The following is a 23,065-nucleotide window of genomic DNA, read 5'->3' on the forward strand; positions in this document are numbered from 1 at the left end:
AAAATCACTTCCGAAATGAACCTTTCCCATTCCGCCATTATCCTCACCCTCACTTTCTTCCTCTTCCTACCTTCTTCTAACCCACTTTCCGATTACACCACATTAATCTACAGAACCTGTGCAGCCCAAACGTTGAACCACCAATTTTCTCTAACACTCAACTCTCTGTTCCAACAACTCATTGCACAATCCTTCCAACACAAGTTCTTCAGAACCACAGAAGCCGTTGATGATGAAACAGCCATCTCGGGCCTTTTCCAATGCAGAGATGATATCAGCAAAGAAGAATGTTTCAGCTGCGTCAACTTACTGCCTCAGATGTCAAACACCTTGTGCAGTGATTCCGTATCAGCACGGGTACAACTTGACGGTTGCTATTTGCACTACGAAATTGAGGAAACAGCCGGTGAATCTAGAAGTAACAGTTTGGTTCACAGAGAGTGTGGGAAACCGGTTATGGAGTACGTGAAGTTCAAAGAGTTAATGGAGGAGGGTTTTGCGACGCTGGAAAGTGGGATTCTGAACAGTAATGGGTTCTACTCGGTGAATTATAGATCGGTGAAAATAATGGCGCAGTGTGAAGGAGATTTAGAGACTTGTGACTGTAGCAGTTGCGTCAACGATGCAGTGCTGGTTGGAAAAGAAGAATGTGGTACTTCACTTTCGGCACAAATATATCTTGACAAGTGTTTCATAAACTACAACTTTTATGGTAACTCTGTCCCAGGTAACTGTTCAACGAGAATCAAACTCTTCTATTTTCATTTGCTACACATTGATTTATTTTTTTTAACTTTTAAATTTTTAATTATCCAGATCAAGAATAGTTATAAAAAAAAAAATTAATTTCTTAGAATTTTCTTCAATGAATACAGGAGCAAGAAGCAATGGCAACACGGAAAGGTTGGCAGCGATAATTGTTGGAGGGGCCGTTGCTTTGTTTGTGGGTTTTGCTTTGATGTCGATGCTTAACTCTCGGTTTAGAAAAGACGAATATGAATAGAGAGTGAACTGAACTGGGTTTTCGTAAGATTGGCCATAGGAGATCTAATCATACTCCCAATCATTTTATTTAGACAAAATTATACTAAATAATATTTTACATCCTTTTTAATTTTAAAATACGAGTTCATCTTCCTGGATTTTTAATAAAATAATAATCATAATTTTCTTACTTTTTTAAAAGACGTTTCCTTTCTTTATATTTTGAATACGGTGATTAAATACAAATTATGAATATTAAAAACTAAGTTTTAAATTAAAATTAAAGATTTTTTTATAAAATTTGAATGATTTATTCAATATATATTAACAATATCTTAAAATTATATTTTAAGAAAGTGTTATTTTAATATAAAAAAAATATTCATAAATATAATACTAATGTTATTAAAGTTATTAAGTTAATACTGTATTTAAATATATTTTTAATACGAGTAAAAATATGTTGTAAAAAAAAATTAAGTATTAATAAAAATAAATAAGAAATATAGCTTATTTTATTAATAATGTAAGAGGTATAGGTGTTTACTTCAAAATAAAGAATGTATAAATTTAATTTTAAAAATCTTCTGAGGAGTGGATGTAAATTTTCATAATTAAATTATTCACTTTTATTTATAAAAATTATTTTGTTTCTATATTTTGAAATTTTTAATTTTTCATTCATTTTAATTCATATGTTATTTTTAAGTAAAAACCAGAGAAGTAAGTGACATTTATTAAAATCACAAGAGTTGTTAATATTATTTTATTATGAATATAAGGGGGCAAATGTTCTTTTAAAATTAAAAAGAGTATGATTTTTTTATTAAAATGTGCTCATTTTAAAATTATAAAAGTATAAATATTGTTTAGCATAATTAATCTTAGAAGAGATCTCCTATTTTATTTATTGATTAATAACAATTAAATTATATAAACTTCTTTTTAGAGAATCAAGTTACTCCCATGTAAAATATATAATATTGTACCTTCTTAGCTTTAATGTGTCTAATTTGTCTAGGTTTGAGATGGGTTTGACATGGAACCAACTCAATGCGGCACACAGTGTGGATTTCACTCAACTCAACTTAGACTCCTACTTCCTGCACCCCATTTTTTTTTCTCCCGGCACCTCCCTAATTTTTTAAAATATCATTCTACCCCTTAATAAATAGTAAACCAAAAATAATTTTTATTTTTTATGAAAGTTACAAAAATAAAATAATAAAGTTTTAGTTTATCAAAATTGATTGTTTGTCGAAGTTTGTCAAAGAAAACTTTGTTAAACTATCATTTCTTTTTTAGTAAATGCTTCTATTGTGGAACATAAAATCTGAAAGTGATTTGAAATAACATTTCGAAAAGGGTATTTCAAAAAGCTATCACGTATTTTGAGCTACACATTCCAGATCTGGAAAGAACTATATGATTGTGTGCTCTAGATCCTGTAATATGTTCTAGAATCTTCATTCCAAAAATATAAGCAACACCCTAACTAAACATGCAATTCGATGACATAATCATAACAAAACCAAACTAAACACTTTATCTTTGTTGAACGGTGTGAATGGTGAAACACCTTAGAATAATCTTCCAAATCTTCAAAGCTCCACAATTCAAAGCAAAATGGTGATAATAGGGAGGAGGGAACGAAAACCTACACAATGAAGAAGAGGAGATCAGGGTGAATGCAAAGAGAAAAGAAGAACAAAGGTTGGACTGATATTATTAAGTTAAGGATAGAATGGGAAATTTAAAAAATTAAGGGATGCATGAGAAACAAATGGGGTGCAAGAAATAGGACTCATCAACTCAATCTGAATTGGGTCACACTTGACTTTATTCGATGTGTGTTTAATTCAACTCCGTTTAATATGAATCTAATTTAACTTGACTTTAGGTGGGTCTAACTATGTTTTGTCTAATGTGGGCCTAACTCAACTAAACTTAATATGAGTTTGAGTTGGCTCAATCAAACTTAGACGCGATCTAACTCAACGTGACCTAAATGCAGCTCAAATTAGTCAACACAAGTCCAACTTGACTTGACCATATATGATTTGAGTCTCTCTCACATTGACCCGCGTGAAAATAAATTTAGCCCAACCTAAATTCAATTTGAACTAACTTGTCATAACTCGTGTATAGTCATACTCTACGTAATATGAATTAAACTTAGCTTCACTTGACTTGGACTTGATCTATCTCGACCTAACTTGACTTGACTTGACCTAACTTAACTTAGGTTTGACCTTACTTTACTCAGTTTAAATTTAATTGAATAAATGTTTTCATGTGCATAAAGATTTTATTTAAAGTAATTTTTTTCATTTTCATTTTCCAATAAAATTTTTAACTTTAAAAAAATACTCACGAGTTGTTCCTAGGTCATAGGACGTTTGTTGACATTTTTACAATATCAACCTTTTTCTTATACGAAATTTTAATCTTATGAATTCTTTGGACCTCCCTGATGTAAGATAGGTCCAGAACTATATCAAATTGATAAATCTGATTATCAATTTATTAAAATTAGTTTAGTTAAGCCCTTTTGAGAATGAACCGAAAACCATAATCATCATGGTTGAAATGACAAGTACATTAATCCCTTAACAAAAAAAACTAAGAAAAAAAAGCACTTTTAAAATAATTTTTTTTATAAAATTAATTTAAATATACAAATTTAGTTTATTTTTTATTTAAATATTTATTTCATTACCATCAGGGAAATTGTATTTACAAATTTCACTAACAACAACAACATTTTTTTATGAAAATAAAAATAAAAATATATCGTTAAAACTTTAAATATAATTTCTTTAGTATAACTTATTTATTCTGGTAAGAAGGTGAGTTGGGTCTATATATCACAGAATTTATTTATGCGTTGTCATATTTTCTTTCTGAGTTAAACATATTTTTGTTTATTAACTTTTACTAAAAATTAAAATTAGTTTTTTTTTAAATAAATTGGTTCAATTTAATTTTTTAACTCCAATATTTAATTATATTAAATATTTAAAATTATAATTACATAATAATATATTTTTATTTAAAATAAAAGAAATATTTATATCTTAATAATTTTTTTGGTATTTACTAATTTATTCTCTAATGTTACCAAACACTTTAATTATTAACTCAAAGTTAATTAATATTTTAATTTTTTGATAAATTTAAAAACACTATTACCCTTTTATTTGATTTTTTTAATCATGTGTTGTGACAATTAAACAGTTAATATAGTTCTCTTATTTTGTCAGTATTTATATATAATTTTATTATCTTATAATTTTTATAAATTATAAAATTAAATAACTAAATTACATAATAAAATAAGATAATAACCATTTTATCCATTTAACATATACATAATAATTCGGTTAATAGCACAAAATTTAGTAAAATTTTCTAAAATAAAGAATTCAAATTTAATAAAATCATTTATTTATGTTAGAAATACTTTAAACTTAACTCAACTTATACAACTAAGTTGTAAGGTAAGGTTTGTATCTCAGTTATATATTATGAAATTTGTGCGTGAGACTAAAAATTAATGAGTGACCAGTTAACGGTGGGATAAGGGATGAAAAAGGAGGTGAAAGAGAATCTCTAAGAAATCTTGCTAGGATAGTTTTTTTTTTTTTTCTAAACAATGACTTTGATACCATGTTAGAAGTAGACTTTAAATCTAACTCAATGTTCTAAAACCAATTTTATAAGATAAGGTTTGCACCTCATTTATATATTATGAAGTTGCCTTATATCTAATAAGTATAGGCTTCCAATAATTTATGAACTTTTCAACACTTCCTTATTCTTATTTAATTCCAATAATATTACTCTAGAGTTAATTATGTTAATATTATTCTAGGATCTCTAAGCCATGTAAAATGTTATGTTATTCTAGGATCTAACTACATATTATGTTATGTTATAGAATTTTATATATTATACTAGAAGGTTGACTTAATTCAATTTTGTCTAATTTAATTTGGATTTTGAATAAGCCAATTTCAGTTTAATAAATAAGAAGAAATCTGGGTGGGTCAGGGATAGCAGTGTATATGATTCTTCTTACCCACATGATCTGTTTGATTTCTTTTTATACTGCCAATTAAATTTAATTATTTGGGTTTAAGTAAACAAGTATAATATAAAAGAAAAATATATATTCACCAGCCAGAACCCAGAAGAAAAAAAAATTAAAAAAGAAATAGTGCGTTCTTCGTGTTCGTTAAAAATTAAAAGTAAAAGCATGTAAGGGAATCGTGGCAACTTGTATTTTTCATTATTTTTTATTGTTTAGTTTATTTTATTTGAGAAAATAAATTGAATAATAAATATAATAGATTGACAGAATTGATTAAACAATACTCTTGCATTTACTCTAAATAGAAGGAAGATCTAAATTCATGAATTGTGACACTGAACTGCTTCTATTTGAAATAATTTCAGAGTTAAAATAATATTTTAAACCAAATATATTTTAATAAAAAATTTCAGAGATAAAATAATATATTTAAACCAAATATAATTTTAATATTTAATATTTATATAAGCTATTAGAATTTATCATTTACAATATCACTTTTTTTTTAAACTTGAATAAATAAAACATAACAAATACAGTTTAGTTATTCGTCAATAATACAATTTTTTGAAAAAAATAAGTAATAAACCTAATAACGAGATTGGAAGGCCACGATTACTTGGATAAACAAATGTAGTTTAAAATTCAAATTTAATTACTATTTTTGTTTGATTTTTTTTTATTTAGTTTTAATATTTCTTTTTTAATAAGATTTTAGTTTTCGTTATCTTTTTAATTTAGTTCTTTTTTAATATTGTTTAAATAATTAATGGGCAGTGAATATATAGTATATGTCACGTGTTTGTGGTTTTTATTTTAATTTTTTAAAATTTTTAAAAAAATACCCACTTGCCAAATTAACATTGTGCGTGGTGGCAGTAGTGTCACATGTCAAAGTTAGTGTTACGTGTCAGTATTTTATATTCAAGTTGATCTTTATATTCTTTATTTTTGTTCAATTCAATCAATTTTTTGTTAAAATTAAGCAACTTTATCTATTTTCAAATTGAAACTAAATTTAATTTTTATATAAATGTTAGGACAGGTTAAAAATCACATAAACTATTTAATAATAATAGTTTATGTGATTTTTAGGTTAAAAATCAATTAATTAGTTTAACCTAAAAATGAATGTAACATTTATAAAAAAAATAATTTGGGATTTATTTAGAAAGGGAAAAAAATGTCTCAATTTATATAAAAAAATATTGGATTGTAAAAAAAAAAGATTAACATACCTTTTTTTCCCAATTTTCGTCAATTTTATTCAATTGGGTCCTTTTTTGCTAACACCGTTTAAATCATTAACGTTCATGAACAGTGACTGTCACGTGTCACTTTGTGGTTTTTTTGAATTTTTTTAATTTTTCTTTTTCTTTTTTTAAATTTTTTAATTTTTTTAAATGTACACATGTCAACCCAATAGGGTGTCACATGTCACTATTTTTTTTGAATATTTTTTGAATATTTTTTTATTTTTTTTAATTTTTTATAAATGTCCACGTGTCAACCCAGTAACGTGCCACGTGTCAAAGTCAATGTTCTATATTCAATTTGGTCCCTATATTTGTTATTTTTTTTCAATTAGGTCCCAATTTTTGTTAACATTAATCAATTTGGTCCCTCTCCAAATTAAAACCAAATTTAATTTTTATATTAAAATTCACATTTTTTATTAAATATTTTTATATAATATATTAAAATTCACATCATTATAACTTTGATATATAAATTAAGTTTGGTCACATTTTTGATAGGGACCAAATTGGTTAATGTTAACAAAAATTGGAACCTAATTGAACAAAAATAACAAATATAGGGACCAAATTGAATATAGAATATTGACTTTGACACGAGGTACGCTACTAGGTTGACACGTAGACATTTATAAAAATTTAAAAAAAAATTCAAAAAAACCACGAAGTGACACGTGGCACGCTACTGGATTGACATGTGTACATTTAAGAAAATAAAAATAAATTCAAAAAAAATAAAAAAAATTCAAAAAAAACCACGAAGTGACATGTGACAGTCATTGTTCATGGTCGTTAATGATTTAAACGGTGTTAGCAAAAAAGGACCCAATTGAACAAAATTGACGAAAATTGGGACCTATTTGAACACAAAACAAAAATTATGACTTATTTGAAAAAACTTGACGAAAATTGGAACAAAAAAGGTATTTTAACCAAAAAAAAATAACGAATATAGAGACCATATTGAATATAAGACATTAGAGATGTCAAAATATGTTCCAACCCGATCAATTATAATTATTTACTACTTCTAATTGATAGATTCACAGTTTTATGTTTTTAAATGCTAGAATGTTGTTCAATCATATTTGAAAGTTTAATTAATTTGTTTGTCAAGTTATATATGCTGATACTTTAATCTTTAACTATATTTATACTAATACTTTAAGAATTAGGTGAACACTTTGATTCCACTACTATAAAAAATAAATTAAGTCAATTCACTTCCATTGTAATGCAATAAATATATAAAATAAATTGTAAAAAAAATATTTGTAAGTGAGTCAACCCACAAATCCATTGTGGGTTGGGTCGGGTTGAACTAGCCTTTTTTAGCTCAACCTGTATAAGACAGATTGACTCACTTTGACCCCTTTATAAGACATTGACACGTGTCACTGACACTAACATGTGTCATTGACGCTAACATGTGTCAATAACGCTTGTCACTGATCCTGTCATGTGGCACTACTACTACTACTACGTGACATGATGTTGACTTGATACTGAACATTTTTTTACAAGTAAGAAAAATTTAAAAATTTAAAAATGAAGAACTGACATGTAACATACAACATTCACTGTATGTCAATGATTTAAACGATATTAACAAAAATAACTAAATTGAACAAAAGTAACAAAAATTAAGATCTTATTGGACAAAAAATAATTATTAGGAGTAAATTCACAAAATCGAACAAAAATAAGGATTAAATTATTGTTTTTAATAAAAAGTGTAACATCCAAATTAGTAGAATTATTCTACTAGATAATAATATTTTGACTCCTTTTTTTCGATTGGCTTTTAATTCATCACTCTAATCATTCTTAGATCATCACATCACATTACTAAAAGAAATCAACATAAATAATTAAAAGATAATTAAAGTAGTATGTTAAAAATAAGTAAAAAAAAAAGGGTCAAGATATCATTATCCTATTCTACTAATTAAAACATGTCATAATTTATCTTAAATAATTAAACTAAGTATGTATGCTCAATGTGTTTTCCGAAACACAATAATGAAAAAAAAACTTTATGCTATACCAAAAAAGAAAAAGACTAACATAAATAGATTTAATTAGATTTAACTGAATGTACCCCTTTAATGTACACCCCTCTAAAATTATTTTATTGTTGATGTCCTTTACTTGCATTATTCTCAACTTACGGATAACATATAATCATCATGTAAATAAACACAACATAAAAAAACAAGATCAACTAATATATCTTAATAGAAATATACTTATAGTTATTTAAAAATAATTCACAAATTCCAATAGTACTTTTTTTAATTATATTTAAGATTGAAGAGAGATGTGTGAAGAAGTCAACAAAAGTTGGCATTTAATTAAGTTTGATTATAGTGTTTATCTGCTTATGAAAGGATTCACTGACATTACCGAGAAACAAAGTGAAAGAAAAAACTCATCTTTCTGATTTTATGATTGGGCCACGTGTCCAATAAGTGGCAATTATTTCAGAAGCAGGGGCATGTGACATGTGACATGCTATGCCTCTACAACCACCCCATTCCCCGGAGCCACTTGTTTGTAGCTGCTTCCAACTTACTTTTCTAACTTCACTTTTTTATCCACAAAATATTTTTCTCTTCATATTATATTTATCTTAAATATCAATTATATTTGTCTATTAAAGTTGTTATTTATTATAATTTTTAATTATAATCCACAATCTATTTTTTACAATGAACATATAAAAATACTGGGATTAAACTGGTATATAAAATGAGAATCGTATAATGAGGTTCATTATAAATCATATGGGCTCAAGAGTGTCACTCTTTTTTATTGGTACAAACTCTGTACTGTGTAATAGATACAGTAAATAAAGTGGTTTTAAATAATAGCATTAAATATATTTTTAGCCTCTTAATTTTTAATGAAAATTGGAATAAATCATTTTCCAAAACTTAGACCGAGTTCACTCTCTCAACTTTAAAAATATATGAATTTAGTCCTTTAAACCAAATTTTGTTGATATTTCAAATGCATTTCTTAGCTAACATTCAACTAATATTGAAGCGGAATTGTCTCAAATGCTGTAAACAACTCAAATGTCATCATGAATACGTCGAATCAACTTAACAAAATTGCATTAAAAAGACTAAATTCACACATTTATAAAGTATAGAGACTAAATTAGGTCAAAATTTTGGAGAGAGACTAATTTCAATTTTTACTAAAAGTTAAGGGATCAAAAACATATATAACACTAAATAATATTATAATTTAAAATTCACTAAAAATATAGTTTTTTAAGATTGTAATTCGAGATGACAAATAAACTCATCCTCGTAGGTATAGCTCGAATTCGTCTCTATTGTAACGAAAAATCTCCGCATTGATTGGGTATAGGAAATCTCCGACTTTTCAATTGGGTATGAGGATGTACATATTCACCTCGTTCCCGTCTCTATACACGCCATAATACCCGTCACCGCTTAAATTATTAAAATATTCACAATTAATTAATTAACATTATATATATATATATATATATATATATATATAAGACTCTCAATTTATATTTAATAGCATAAACCTTTCCTTTACTAGGTAACATAAAAAAATTATTTTCTTTACTCTATTATTATTAAATTTTGTTTCATTTGAAGAACCATTTTTGTTTCGTTATCATTGACTGTACCCATAATTATACATATAAATTTCTTTGTGCAATTTCATTCAATAGTTTTTCAAGTTGTTTATAAGACACACATTTGATAACTTTTTAATATTTTTATTTGTTTATTTTTATCATGTAGAATACTATTTTGATATATTTTATATAATTATTTTTCATTTTATAACTCATTAATCATGCTGTAATTTTGTCACTATAATTGTTTGTATAAATAAATTTTATTTACTATAATATAAAAATTTAATGTGATTTTCATTAATGTTTTTTTTATCATCATTTAATATATATTGAATTTTAAAAGATATGTGATCGATTTTTAAATTTTATTATTATTAGTTTAATAGTTATGCTTTACGTGATCTTGATAAAATGATGTATTATAATATTTATTTGTGCATAAAAAAGAGTTTCTTCTGAATTTAAAAAATTGAAGTAAACAAACATTTAAAATATATTTTAATTTGAATATTTGTGTTTCTTTTATATTTTTTTAAAAATATTTTTAGATTTTATCAGCTAAGGTTTATTAATATTTGTAAATTTAATAAATATTTTGGTTTTCATAAAATTTTATTTGATATTCTAATTTGAGATTAATTTGATATGCATGCAATTATAATTTCTTTCTAAATATTTTATATCGAAAAAATAACCCTCCTCTTAATATTTAATATTTGATATATTATGTTGTCTTTACCATAATTTTTTATTATTTTATAAAAATTAAGTAATTAATATTGAAACAATAAGAAAATGAGTATAGGTATGGATACGACAATATACTCGTTACTCGGTAGGAATGAGCAAGGGACAAAAATTTGATACCCGTTAAGTTTAGGTATGTGAATGATTATGGGATAGGGAAACCCGTCCCCGCCCTCTTATCATCCCTTTAAAATTTAAAATAATTAAATCATTAAAAATATTTATTATATTTACATTTCATTAATAAAGTTTTTTTAATGAAAACCTTCTGTTTTAAATGCATTTAGTAGCTATTAACAAAATAGTTAAATTTTGAAGATGTAGAATGAGACTGTAATAGATACTATTAGAAATGAAATTATTGAAATATAAATATAAAAACAGATAAAATTGACATACAATACTACTTTTACTAATTTATAAGAAAAATTGGCACTTTTTTTTTCTGAAACATAAACCATTTTTATTTACGTTTATTTTATTTAATGATATTTTTCTTAAAATATTTTACTTTTAATTAATATCTTAATTTTATTTCCTGCATTTTTATTTCACCAGAAGAATATTTTAAGAAAAATATGAAAGAATTAGTCAAAACAATAATTAAATTTAAATTAAAAATTATAAAAAAGAAACTGTAAACTGGTTGGATTTTTTTTTTTAAATATTCATCGAAGCAAACTTCAGAGTATTTTTTTATAATCATTACTGTGGCCCTTTATGAATTGTTGTTAGTAGACGTTTCCTAAATATCTTAAATTAAAAGAATATTTAATATTTGAAAAAGATGAAAGTTTACCATTACTTTTATTATTGTGTAATGATTTGCTGTACTATTTATTTAATAATTTTGTACTCTTTCTATTTGTCCTAATAGTCATTTAATTATTTTTCACAATTTTGACTCTTTTTTTTATCTCTAGTATAATTATAAGTTAATGTGTTTTTTATATTTTTTAGCTTTTTATTTTAAGTATCGTTACATTTTTTATCACGATTTTTACTCCAAACTAATGAAATTAGGAATATAACTTAAAAAAAGAAAAAGAAAAAGAAGAAGATAAACTAACCTTCTTCAAAATACCTACTAGTTAAAAGCAGAAGAATAATGCTTAAACAGAATGTGTTGAAATTGAATTAAAAAGAATGAAATTATTTATGAAGGAAAGAAAAGGATGCACATGCACACACAGCCAGCTCATTTTCGCTCTTTTATCTTAATTAATTTAAACCACTGAATGAATAAGTAAATAATAGATATCTATGAATTTATTCTCACTTAATAATAAATAGTCTTAAATGCAAGCTTTGACTAATCTCCAGTAAAAAAAATCTTGATTTTCTGTTTAATGAACCTATTTTTATATATAATTAAGAGGTCCAATTTCAACTAATACAATTTTTTTTATGCAACATAGCATATGTTAATTAATTTTAAAATAATAAAATACAAAAGTAAGTATGAAGTAAAGTACATGCAGGCAGTGGCAGCACTAACAAGGTCATCATCTCCAACCTAATTTAAATGTCGTTTGTTTACTATTGTATTAACAAAGAGAACAAACATCATAGTATTGTATAGAATGAAATTGGAAAGTTCTTGGTGGCGTGTTTTTTTCATCTTCATCATCACAGTTTACAAGTCATGCCAGGTGCATTTATTCCTTTCTTTGGGGTAATAAAAATTGAAAATTTCTACGTCAAATTAAAGAACCTACTAACCCAAAGATTACAAATAAAAAAGAAGGAAGAGGGGACCACAAATATGGAGAAGAATGAAGAACATATGTGGCAACTACACCAGAATTTGATCCTTTTCCATTGGTACCACCCCACTCTGCATCAGACACCAACATTTCACTGTTTCCCTTCACGATTCTCAACCTGTCTCTCTCCTTTGTTCTTCACCTTCCCAAAAATGTCATATCCTTTTCACCTTTTCCAAATTTATGTTTATCACTTCTAAGTTCTAACTATTAATATATTATAGATAGATTTTTAGACACGCGCGGAGTTCAGGTAAAAATCCGTGTCACTGTTTCTCAGTGGTTCTGCTAAAGCTGATGCCACATATTCTTATCTTCTCCCCCGATTGCAACTTTTGTCGTTTTCATCACATGTGTTTATCTCCTAATGCTTTTTCTCTCCACCTTGCATTCGCATGTCTTTTCACAATCAGTCATAGTAATTAGCAATCGTCATTGCCACACTTTCCAAACACTTCTATTTTTTTTTTCACAGTTTTATGTTTTTCTCATAGCTTCTAATAATTCGGTTGGGTTGGGTTGGGTTAGGTTAGGTTAGACCCTTCTCTGTTTTGAGCTTAATTTATTAGCCCGTCACTTTCGCTGTGCTATTTGTGTAGTTGTGATACGATGATTGTATTGTACAAGAGAATATGTGGGCTACAACTTTCTTTTAATATGACGCTATTGTGGCTGCTGAAGCATCTATGATGATATGCTGATTTCTTTTTATGTGTTTCTGTGTCTTTTCATGAGTTTGTGTATGAGGGTAGCTTTGTTAAATCCTAATGGAAACTTTGCATTAATTTTGCGGTTGCAAGGTTGACAAAGGTGGTCCCACAAAAGTGTTTAAGGAGACAGGTGCAAATAATTGTGTATGTTTTCTTTAATTTTCTCTTTCCCTGAAGTGGTTGAAGGACTCACAAGTTGAACAAGGTAACTGTGGATCAGCGTCACAAGTTAGTGTTGTTGTGGTAGTACATGAGGAAAAGTGTTGCTGGGGAAGAAGCTTTTTGAATAAAGAAAGAAAGAATCGTTGTGAGGAAAGTGAAATGGAGCCACTGAATCAGAAGTCTATTGAGAGAGTGGTTTCGCAGAAAGCTTTGCAAATGGGAAACTCGTTTCCTTGCCAAATTTGTGTGGTGGGATTTCTCTGTGGAGTGTGCCTCACCTCTCTGTTCTTGGCTGCTTTGACTTCCTTTGGTTCCTTTCAGTTTGGTCCCATTTTGTTTTCAACCATGTCAATGGCTAATTCATCAGGGAATTCAACTTTTCCTAACGACATCAGTAAGTCAATTTCCTTTTCCTTTCTTTGATTTCGAACATTTCTTGTTCTTTTTTTTCTCTGTTTTACGGAAGTGGGGTTGTGGATGCAGGACCATCATCTACCTCTGTTATCATATAACTATTGCTTTGTAGATAGAACATTGACTATTCCAGAAACTTTAAAACTGGGTTGTGAAGAATAGCCGTGTTTGATTCAAAACTTTAAACACAGAAGAAAAAGGAGAGAGGTGGAACCAGTTTTACTTCTTTGGTTTCCTTTGTGTTTCTTATTTTCCTTTGCTTCTTTAAGAAAAAGAACCTAGTTTATTTCGAGTCCCAACCTTTTTTAAAGTTTGATGTAATCAAGGACGTTTATCCTTGAAGCGAACTTGATGAAAATGGGTTAGGCTTGGCCATGAAGCAACTTTAAAGGATTATACTTTAATCAGTAATTAGTGTCTTTACGTTAAGCATACCTTATTTTTTACTTGAACTGCATATTTTTCACAGTATATACGTTGTTTTTGCGTAATCAGCATTGGAATTATGACATGCCTGTAATAGTATGAGAACTGATCCCAGTGATGTAGTATTACTGTGGCCAATCCGATTAACTGTGATGAAAATATCAAATGAAATTAACAGTGAATTATGTTTTCTCTGTTTCTTAGACATGATTACACGTTCGGACTGCCATTTCAAGCTTAAGGAAACAGAGAGATTATGGGATTCTAAAAGCAGCAGAGAGCGAGATAACGAAGAGAAAGTCTCATTGCTTTATTCAGCATGGAGCGCTGTGTTGAATGAGTCCACAAGTGGTGGCAAAGAGTACTTGCAAAAACATGGAATTAGTGGGTCCAGTTTGCCTAATGCCCCACATTTAGAAAACTGCAAGATGAAAACAGAGCTATTTGAGTATCTTGATAAGCGTACAGGAACTGATGTTTTTCCGCCATGGACAACTTGGAAGGGGTCTTTGCAGACATTTTCTGTGGCTGCATTCAATGAGCAGATGCAAAAGCTCAGGCATGAGGCTGCATCCGAAGGGGCCTATCCTCCATGGGTGCGTTCTTAAACTATTTCTGAAGTGTTTTTGGATTCACCACGAGCTAGTTCACCATCAAACAGATTTGTTTGCCGTAGTTGTCGGAAACCATTACTTGATACATTGTTATCTCCAAATGTACTATTGTCCAGTTCAATGTTTTTCTTTGAATGCATAGAAAACAGCATACGGAAGCTAAAGTGACATTTATAATGTTCGTGGTGAAAAAATTGGAAGGAATGTGGTTAGGTTTATTGATATAGAAGCTTTTGCAGATTGCAGGGTCAGATGAAGAAAACTATCCCATGACCAGAAAAGTGCAGCGTGACCTTTGGATCCATCAGCATCCCTTAAACTGCAGTAGCCCTGATGTGAAGTTCCTCCTTACTGACTGGGAGAGATTACCTGGATTTGGCATTGGGGCTCAGATTGTTGGGATGACAGGACTTCTAGCTATTGCAATCAATGAAGGAAGAGTCCTTGTCACTAACTATTACAACAGAGCTCACCATGAAGGCTGCAAAGGTAAATTTTTTGTCATCACTCATTGTGGTATCTGTTTCAGTTGTAACAACCAATGTACAATGTGAACTTCTGCTCTCCACAAAAGTCTTCAAATGCTACTGTTATTATTACAAGAAGTCTATATATGATGAGTATGATGTTACTCTTTTATATGCAGGATCTTCCAGGTCTAGTTGGAGTTGTTACTTCTTCCCTGAAACCTCTCTAGAATGCCGGCGGCGCGCTTTTGAACTCATAAAAAGTGAAGATGCGTGGAGTAAGGGAATTGTGACCACAAAGGAAAATTATACAACAAAGCATATATGGGCTGGACCAACTCCCAGGTAACCAACCTCTCAACTGCAATCACATATTTATGATATCTTCCATTCTGGGAGCATGAACTTATTGGAGTTTTATTTTTCCAATGTCAACTTCAGGAAGTGGGGCCTCCCGTGGAATTATCTGCAACCCACAACTGATTTAAACGGAACTTTGTTAGCTTCTCATAGAAAAATGGATAGACGGTGGTGGAGAGCACAGGTACCTGTTCAGACTTGTGAAAAAGGAGTTACGTTATGATAAGTCCTCATTTTAGTGATGGTTCATGATCTGATCTTGTTACCATAAATATTGTTTTCAGGCAGTACGTTACTTGATGAGGTTCCCGACCGAATACACATGCAATTTAATGAACGAGGCACGCCATCTTAGCTTTGGAAAATTAGCAGCAAAAGTTGTTCTTGAAAGTCTTGCTGGGGATTGGCCAAAGGTTGGCACTTTTTAACTTAATCATGTTTTTCATCTAAACATGGGAGATTAAAAGTAGGGAATGTTAGAAAATTTACCAGATTTTGCCCATAGAATTGTATTCATGAAAAAAGGTTTCATTTATTCAGGAAAATAGTGCGAAGGCAAGGTCTGGTGATATTGATGAATACGTGTGGTCCAGTCACAAGCCATGGGTCCCAAGGCCTCTTCTAAGTATGCATGTAAGAATGGGAGACAAAGCATGTGAAATGAAGGTGGTTGGATTTGAAGAATACATGCAGCTTGCGGGTCGGATTCGGAGACACTTCCCTCACCTTAATAGTATTTGGTTGTCCACTGAGATGCAGGTATTACAGTTGTTGCTGGATACAGCTTTGCAATTGTAGTTATTTGGATTCATCTTTTGGATGATACTAGTTAGTTAAGCACTGACATTATAAGACTAATTTGATTCAGGAAGTGGTTGACAAGACAAGAGAATATTCTCATTGGAACTTTTACTTCACAAACGTAAGACGCCAAGTTAAGAGTAACATGTCGATGGCTGAGTATGAAGCCAGCCTGGGTAGAGAGACCAGCACAAATTATCCACTTGTTAATTTCTTGATGGCCACTGACTCAGATTTTTACGTTGGGGCGTTGGGTTCTAGCTGGTCCTTTCTTATAGATGGAATGAGAAATACTGGTGGAAAGGTAATGGCTGGGTACTTGACTGTTAACAAAGACAGATTTTGGTAAGAGTTATGTTTGTAAATTAGATCATCACTGGGTGCCATATCATTATGATTCTTTGTATGTGTAGTGTAGCTATTGTACATATATGCAAAGAATAAAAACGACACGATTTCTAAATGATGGTGGTGTTGAAAGAATCAAAATGCTTGCACCTTGTTTTTATATTACGTAATTTCTTGCCTAGTTCTTTTTTGGTTGTGTTTCATGTGGAGTTCCTAGGTAAATCGTCAACAGGCTCGGCTGGGTATGGGATATTTCCATCAATTTTACAAGTAGAAGTAGGGAAAAACAGTGAGCCTGTATTCTGTCCCCAAATTCTATAACCACTGCGTGACATATTCAATACCTTATTCAGTTTAACTCTTGAAACTCCCAAAATTATGAAATCTTGCATGTTTCCGATAATTTATTAGAAACTAGATCTGAACTTTATGTGTATGAGTTTTCTTTTTTGCTTTCATATCCGTTCCATAAAACTAAAAATGGTTATGGATACTTGGATTAGAAAAATGATGGAGCTTAACTAAGAATTTTTGTGTGCTCCTTGATAAAAATATGATTGCATACTATGTTTACATCTTGTACTGAAATTTTTTATTAAAAAAACTTTAAAAGAAATACAAGCTATATAAATCTTAGTTTGTCCATTAAAAATTCTCTCACTTTGTTACCAGCTTATTGGTAAACATTTAAACTATAAAGGTTACGGTGTACTCGATGATTTTTTAGATAAGAAAATACTTAAGCAATTTTCGATTATGCACTTTAGTGCAAAAAAAAGAAAATACAAAAAAGATCCTAACTATTATCAGAGTAAATGTGTAAAAAAAACTATTAAAGCGAAAAGAGAGAGAGAGGTTCTTGTATTCAATGATGTAGGTACAAATTTCAACAAATTTTACTAGGCCAAAAGTCAGTTCAAAAGAATAGCCAAAACTTCACGAACGAACAGTGAAAACAGAAATACCACTCACAAAAATTCAAAATCAATAATCAGAGATACAGATGTACATACAAATATAGGTAATGTATCTTGGGCAAAATCAGAATGGAGCCAACTAATTGAAGGCCATAGAGACTCTTCCTCTTCGTTTTCTCTTCAAATGACAATACAACTATTTCCAGATGATGTAAACTCTTCATAACCCAACATCGCGAAAGGGGAAAAACATAGGCACCCTTTTCTTAAGGAGTAACAATGGATCCCCCAAAAAGCTTGCAGTAAATTCTTGGCTAGATCATCCAATGTGAAAAATAAAGTCAGCTGTGCACAATGACACATACACTTTCTTTCTGACAACGATCATCAAGGCAGCAATTAGAGAGATACCGTGTTATTAGGATTCTTCCACATCCTCACCCACTACCTGTACTCCGTCTCCTCCTTTAGTAGCTGTCTGCTTCTTATGTTTCTTATTTTTGGCTCTCTTTGCCTTCATGCGGCGTTTCCTCTCATTGGCATCCACCCATTTGTAGTCCGAAGGTATACTGAAAGGATCGATTTCATCCCTATATCTATGACTATCAGACTCACCGGACTGTATACCACGACTTCCCTTCATCCATGAAATCCATGATGTAGACCCTTCTGATTCCTTGGATTTGGCATCCTGGAAGTAAGCTGGGCTAGAGAGTGGAGTTGAAAACTCCTCTACTGGCTGAAGCTCCTCAAATTTGGTAAAAGTGACAAGGACCCGTATAGTAGGGACTATAGGGATAGCTACCTGCAAAGCAGTAAGAATAACCAGGGCAATATTAAAAGCTTGCATTCATGCAAAGTATCCCACAATAGAGAAACGTGAACACTGTCATTTTTATAATGACACGGTGGGGAATTGATATGTAAATAAATTAGTTAGCAATGCATATGAAATATTAATATTATGCAATACAATTGACATGTATTAATATTAACTAGCATACTTTTCATATATCAGTATGTATTTGACATTCAGAAAAACACAAGACGGAGGCATTCAGTATTTTTCATTTGATTATCGTACAACAATTGTATTTATAAGTGGCATTCTAAGGGCTGATGTCCATTAAACTTACAAAACCAGTATGAATCCCCTCTCGGGAGTGCTAGTGCATTCATATCTTGAAGAAAAATGTGGAATGCACAGTGGAAAAGAAACTAGCTTAATTTGAATGAATTTAAGGCAACGATACGTAATTTTGCTTTGCATTATCTAGTTCTGCTGCTTCTGGATAAAAAAATGAGGAATGTATAACTTCAAAAATTTATCCGCAGTAGGGAAACTACATGTGTCAGCCTAAAGAATGCTAAGTGTAAGGCAGGGACAAATGTCTCATTCTTCTAAGCGTTCAACCAGAACAAACGTAACAACCATACGACGAAAAAGATATCTAAAAACCATAAATATCTCAAATAATGATGCTCCGAACTTCAAACCACATACTTGGCAATAGAATGATGATAGTATATCTCCAGATAACGATAATTATATTCATCAATCTCTTTTTGAGTTATCTACTCATCAACTAAATATAAAAAAAAAAAAAAAATAGTATGGCACCCACTTGGGACAGCAGGAGAGGAATCTGTAATATACGCATAATCAAAGAAAACCTGGACCTCGAACCCAATAACAATAACTTTGAAGAGGAGGAAGAAGAATGTTTATAACTCAAAAAAACTCCTATTTTTTGTTTTCCAAAAGTATGGATAGTAACCACAAGAGTGCAGAGCAAAGCAACAGTGCGAAATAAGCTAAGGAAGGTTGAGAATATGATGATGTTTAGGTTACCTTAACAGGAAAGGTTCCATGAGGAAGTTTAGTCGTCAAAAGTTCTCTGAGTCTCCTGATAGCCTTAACCTTGTTTGCTAAGATGTCAAGCAGGGGCAGAAGCTCGTCTGTTTTCAAAGGAAAGTCCGGTGTCAACCACAAGACAGGTCTTAATCCTTTCTTGTACTCACTCTCATTCTTGGACTCGTTAACTCCTCCTTTCTTCTTTTTCCTCTTAAAGTTTTTATCCTTCACAATCTCAGGTTGTGGCTTTTGCTGATCACCCGACAGCTTCTTCGCAGTCTTCAAATCCTCAAGCTCCTCACCGCCGCCACCTTTCATGTTTTTCTTGTTCCAACCAAACCAGCTCTTCTTCTCTTTAGCCCCAGCATTGGCTTCACAATGACCATCAAACCCCCTCCAGGTTCCTCCTCCTGACCAATACCATCAGAGTTCCCCATCCGCAGCGCCGAATCCAACTGCATTCTTTCCTCAGCAGTGAGCACATCCTCATACTCATCATTGTTCTCTCCATTAACCACACTCTCCCCATCATCCACAGCAAAAAGCTCCTCATCAGTCATAGCACCCGGCACCCTCCTCGACTTGACACTCACCATCACATGGAGCATGTCATAAACCTTAGCCTTCCAATTCCCCACCATCTCAGTCTTCTCCTGTCGCCGCCAGTTCAAATGGGGAACAAGCTCCGCCTGAGTAACATCAATACCAGGCCTATACATATTAGTCTGAGACATCAAAGAAACTTCATGATTAACCTCAGCTTCCGTTGGCTGCGTACCAGCTCCCTCCAAAGCATTGGTAACCTCCTTCTCCTTGTGAGCAAGCGCCAGCAAAGAACCCGGTGGCAGGTTCAAATTCCCATCCTCGGAAGCATAACCCTCTCCGAGAAACAAAAACGTTTGGTCGGAACGCTGGATGCGGAAGCCGTCGAAGCCAGCGAGGGTCATATCAGCGCGGAGGTTGGAACCGCGCTTCCAAATTCGGTAGGTGTCGGAAGGGGCAATGCGGCCAATGAAGGGAATGACGGAGCTCTCGAAATGAAAAGATATCTCCATGTAGAAGTCGCGGATTCGAGCGGCGGAAGCTACAATGCGGGGAAGTCTGCGGCACCATTTCGCCCACGCAAGAGGCTGGTAGTGGCGCGCGATGATCACCGCAATGGCTTCCTCTCTAGTGCACACGGCTTCTTGGAGCGCACTCCAACCCTGCTCGTTCTGAAGACTCCAATCCGCACCGGCACACATGAGAATCTCCGCGGAGACGGCGTCCCTGAGACGCACCGCGAGGTGGAGAGGGGTTTCTCTTCCCGGCACGTCGCGGCGGTCGATAACCGCCGACACCTGGTCAGCTTTGAGCTCCGCCGCGAGCGATTCCGCCTCTGTGTTGACCTCACCGGCTTTGGCGAGTCGAGGAATCGTGGAAACGAGGTGGCGCAGTGCGGCGTGGTCACGCCTGGCCACTGCCACGTGTGCAGGACTGTGCGCGTATTTCGATATATCCTCCATCAGATTTCTCTCTCTCTCCCTCTATGCTGCTGCTGCTACTATCATCACCAGAAAAAGCAAAAATGAAATCGATTGAAGACAGGGATCGGTTGTTGCTCCAAATCCTAGCTCCACTAAGCTGGATTCAAATCATCTGAAAGAAGCAGTGAGTGAGGGAGATTTGATTTAAGGAAAGTGAGAAATTGGCGGATTTGGATTGGACAGGAGAGAGAGGAGCGTGAATTATGCGAAGAAAAGGAAGAGTTAGGGTTGAATTGAGGTAGAGAGAGAAAGCGATTGGATCTAGCAGTGAGAGAAGAGGGTAATGCTGGCTGACACACACAACTCAAAAGCACATGAATGCAGCGAAGACGGTGTGAGAGTAAGAAGAGAGAGAGAAATGAGAGAAGGCATGGTTGCTCCCTCCTTCTGCTTATTATTACTGTCTCTCTGCCCTGGCCCTCACCCTCACCCTCACCTTCTCCGCTATCTTTCTATTCTATAATTCTACTCTGTGTGTGAGAGACCTTTGCCTTTAGATTTGGTGTCTTAATTCATTACACTTAATAATAAATGCCTCTGCTGTGCTGCACTTCAAGCATTACCCTTACATTATTATTATTACATTACCATGGATGCTGCTTTCTTACTTCCTATTTACCCTCCCTTCTCTCTTTCTCCGTTTTAACTGCCACAACCTAAAATTTCAAAACAACATTTTATTCTAGAGAACCGATCGATTTTGTATACATACAAAACTGAAAGAATTGATTCTCCTTCACCAATAATCAATCAATTCTTTGTAGTATAAATGATATTGAGAATTGATTTTCCTTCGCAATTCAATGGCGAGAATCAATTTTTGTCTCTTATCCTTTTACGTTAACAGAATTCCAAACAGTCAAATCTCAACAAACCACCTCTTCAATCAAGCACCCTTGTGAACACAACGTCACACAACAACTAACACCAACACCAACCTCACTTTCTTCACCAAGTTAAAAGTGGAAGTCCAACACTGTCACAAACAAATTGCAAAAGCGTGATTTTAGACTAAACAACTTACACCTAGATTGTGCTTAGACAAAAACATTCTAACAGGGTAATTATTTTTGTTAAAGAATTTGATATGATTTATAACAAAATACCTTATTTGGATAAGGAATTTTGAAATAAATTAAAATTCCAAAATTTCATTGAGTATTTGGGTTCCTTAAAATTAAGGATTTTTAAATTTCATCTAAAATCAAGAATTTGAAATCTTCACATTTTTAAATTTATATTCCAATTTTTGTAGTTTAGAACATTCTAGGCTTGGATGGACTTAGCTCGAGTTAATGTGAGATCCACTCAACTTAGTTTGACATTGTCCTAATCCAATGCCTCAACCTAACATTGTCTCAACTTGACTTAGCCAACTCTAGTTCGATTTCTCTCAGTCCCAGCCCAGATACACCTAATCAACCTGGACTTGACCAAAGTTGGACTCGATTGAACTTGAGTCAACGTGGGCCTAGCCCAACTCAACTGAACATCATCCCATCCTAACTTGCCTTAACCCAGACCCGATTGACTCTACCATACTTGGGGTTGGACTTACTTGGCTCTTTTGATCTTAATCGACTTGACTTTATTGATCCAGATCGACTTGGTTATACTGAGTCTAGAATAACTCAACTCGACCTAGACCCAAGCTAACTTAACTCAATCTCGACCCTAGTTCACTCAACTCTGACCCAGGCCAACTCCACTTGACCAAGCCTTAGTTGGTCGATTCGGACCGACACAACTTGACTTAAGTTTGGGATGACTGGGCCCAACTCGACTTGCTTGAGCTCACTTAACTTGACATAGATTTGAGTTGACTTAACTCGATCTGGCTTTCTTGGGCAAACTCGACTTGATTAGACTTAAGAAGATTTTAACTAAACTCGAACTTTATCAAAATAAGCCCTGCCTAGTATTGATCATATTATGACTATTTGTGCCTAACTCAACTTAGCTAAATGTGGATTATCCCGGACTCAAATAAA

At 31.9% G+C, this 23,065-nt stretch overlaps 3 protein-coding genes across 5 annotated transcripts; 2 read left to right on the top strand and 1 right to left on the bottom strand.

Moving 5' to 3' along the window:
- On the top strand, positions 1-1,122 carry LOC114192401 (plasmodesmata-located protein 3-like). Its single transcript, XM_028082113.1, has 2 exons — positions 1-727; positions 876-1,122. The coding sequence occupies exons 1-2, from the start codon at positions 16-18 to the stop codon at positions 1,001-1,003; spliced, it is 840 nt and encodes a 279-aa protein (XP_027937914.1). The 5' UTR covers positions 1-15; the 3' UTR covers positions 1,004-1,122.
- An 11,386-nt stretch (positions 1,123-12,508) lies between these two features.
- On the top strand, positions 12,509-16,941 carry LOC114191610. Of its 3 annotated transcripts, XM_028080895.1 has the most exons (9): positions 12,509-12,727; positions 13,275-13,740; positions 14,391-14,782; positions 15,040-15,289; positions 15,447-15,612; positions 15,709-15,811; positions 15,912-16,040; positions 16,168-16,386; positions 16,496-16,777. In XM_028080895.1, exons 2-9 carry the CDS (start codon positions 13,506-13,508, stop codon positions 16,775-16,777), a joined length of 1,776 nt encoding a protein of 591 aa, XP_027936696.1. In that variant the 5' UTR covers positions 12,509-12,727; positions 13,275-13,505. The 3 variants fall into 3 exon arrangements, with proteins under 3 accessions (XP_027936696.1, XP_027936698.1, XP_027936699.1); XM_028080897.1 differs by lacking the exon at positions 12,509-12,727 and having other exon boundaries at positions 12,773-13,740; positions 16,496-16,941; XM_028080898.1 differs by lacking the exons at positions 12,509-12,727; positions 13,275-13,740 and adding an exon at positions 13,805-13,967.
- Positions 16,942-17,639: 698 nt separating this feature from the next.
- On the bottom strand, positions 17,640-21,646 carry LOC114191609 (ankyrin repeat domain-containing protein 13C-B-like). Its single transcript, XM_028080894.1, is given in 3 exon segments — positions 17,640-18,498; positions 19,546-19,943; positions 19,946-21,646. Coding segments are annotated over 3 exon segments (1,893 nt in total). The 5' UTR covers positions 21,054-21,646; the 3' UTR covers positions 17,640-18,111.
- Between the last annotated feature and the right edge of the window lie 1,419 nt (positions 21,647-23,065).

The sequence above is a fragment of the Vigna unguiculata genome, chromosome 7 (assembly GCF_004118075.2).
Source record: "Vigna unguiculata cultivar IT97K-499-35 chromosome 7, ASM411807v1, whole genome shotgun sequence".
NCBI lineage: Eukaryota > Viridiplantae > Streptophyta > Magnoliopsida > Fabales > Fabaceae > Vigna > Vigna unguiculata.

Excerpts from the sequence above, each read along its gene's own strand:
- LOC114192401 (XM_028082113.1), top strand. The coding sequence starts at position 16 with ATGAACCTTTCCCATTCCGCCATTATCCTCACCCTCACTTTCTTCCTC. Across the intron at positions 728-875 it reads TTATGGTAACTCTGTCCCAG|GAGCAAGAAGCAATGGCAAC; the intron begins GTAACTGTTCAA and ends CAATGAATACAG.
- LOC114191610 (XM_028080895.1), top strand. The coding sequence starts at position 13,506 with ATGGAGCCACTGAATCAGAAGTCTATTGAGAGAGTGGTTTCGCAGAAA. Across the intron at positions 13,741-14,390 it reads AACTTTTCCTAACGACATCA|ACATGATTACACGTTCGGAC; the intron begins GTAAGTCAATTT and ends TCTGTTTCTTAG. Across the intron at positions 15,290-15,446 it reads TCACCATGAAGGCTGCAAAG|GATCTTCCAGGTCTAGTTGG; the intron begins GTAAATTTTTTG and ends TTTTATATGCAG.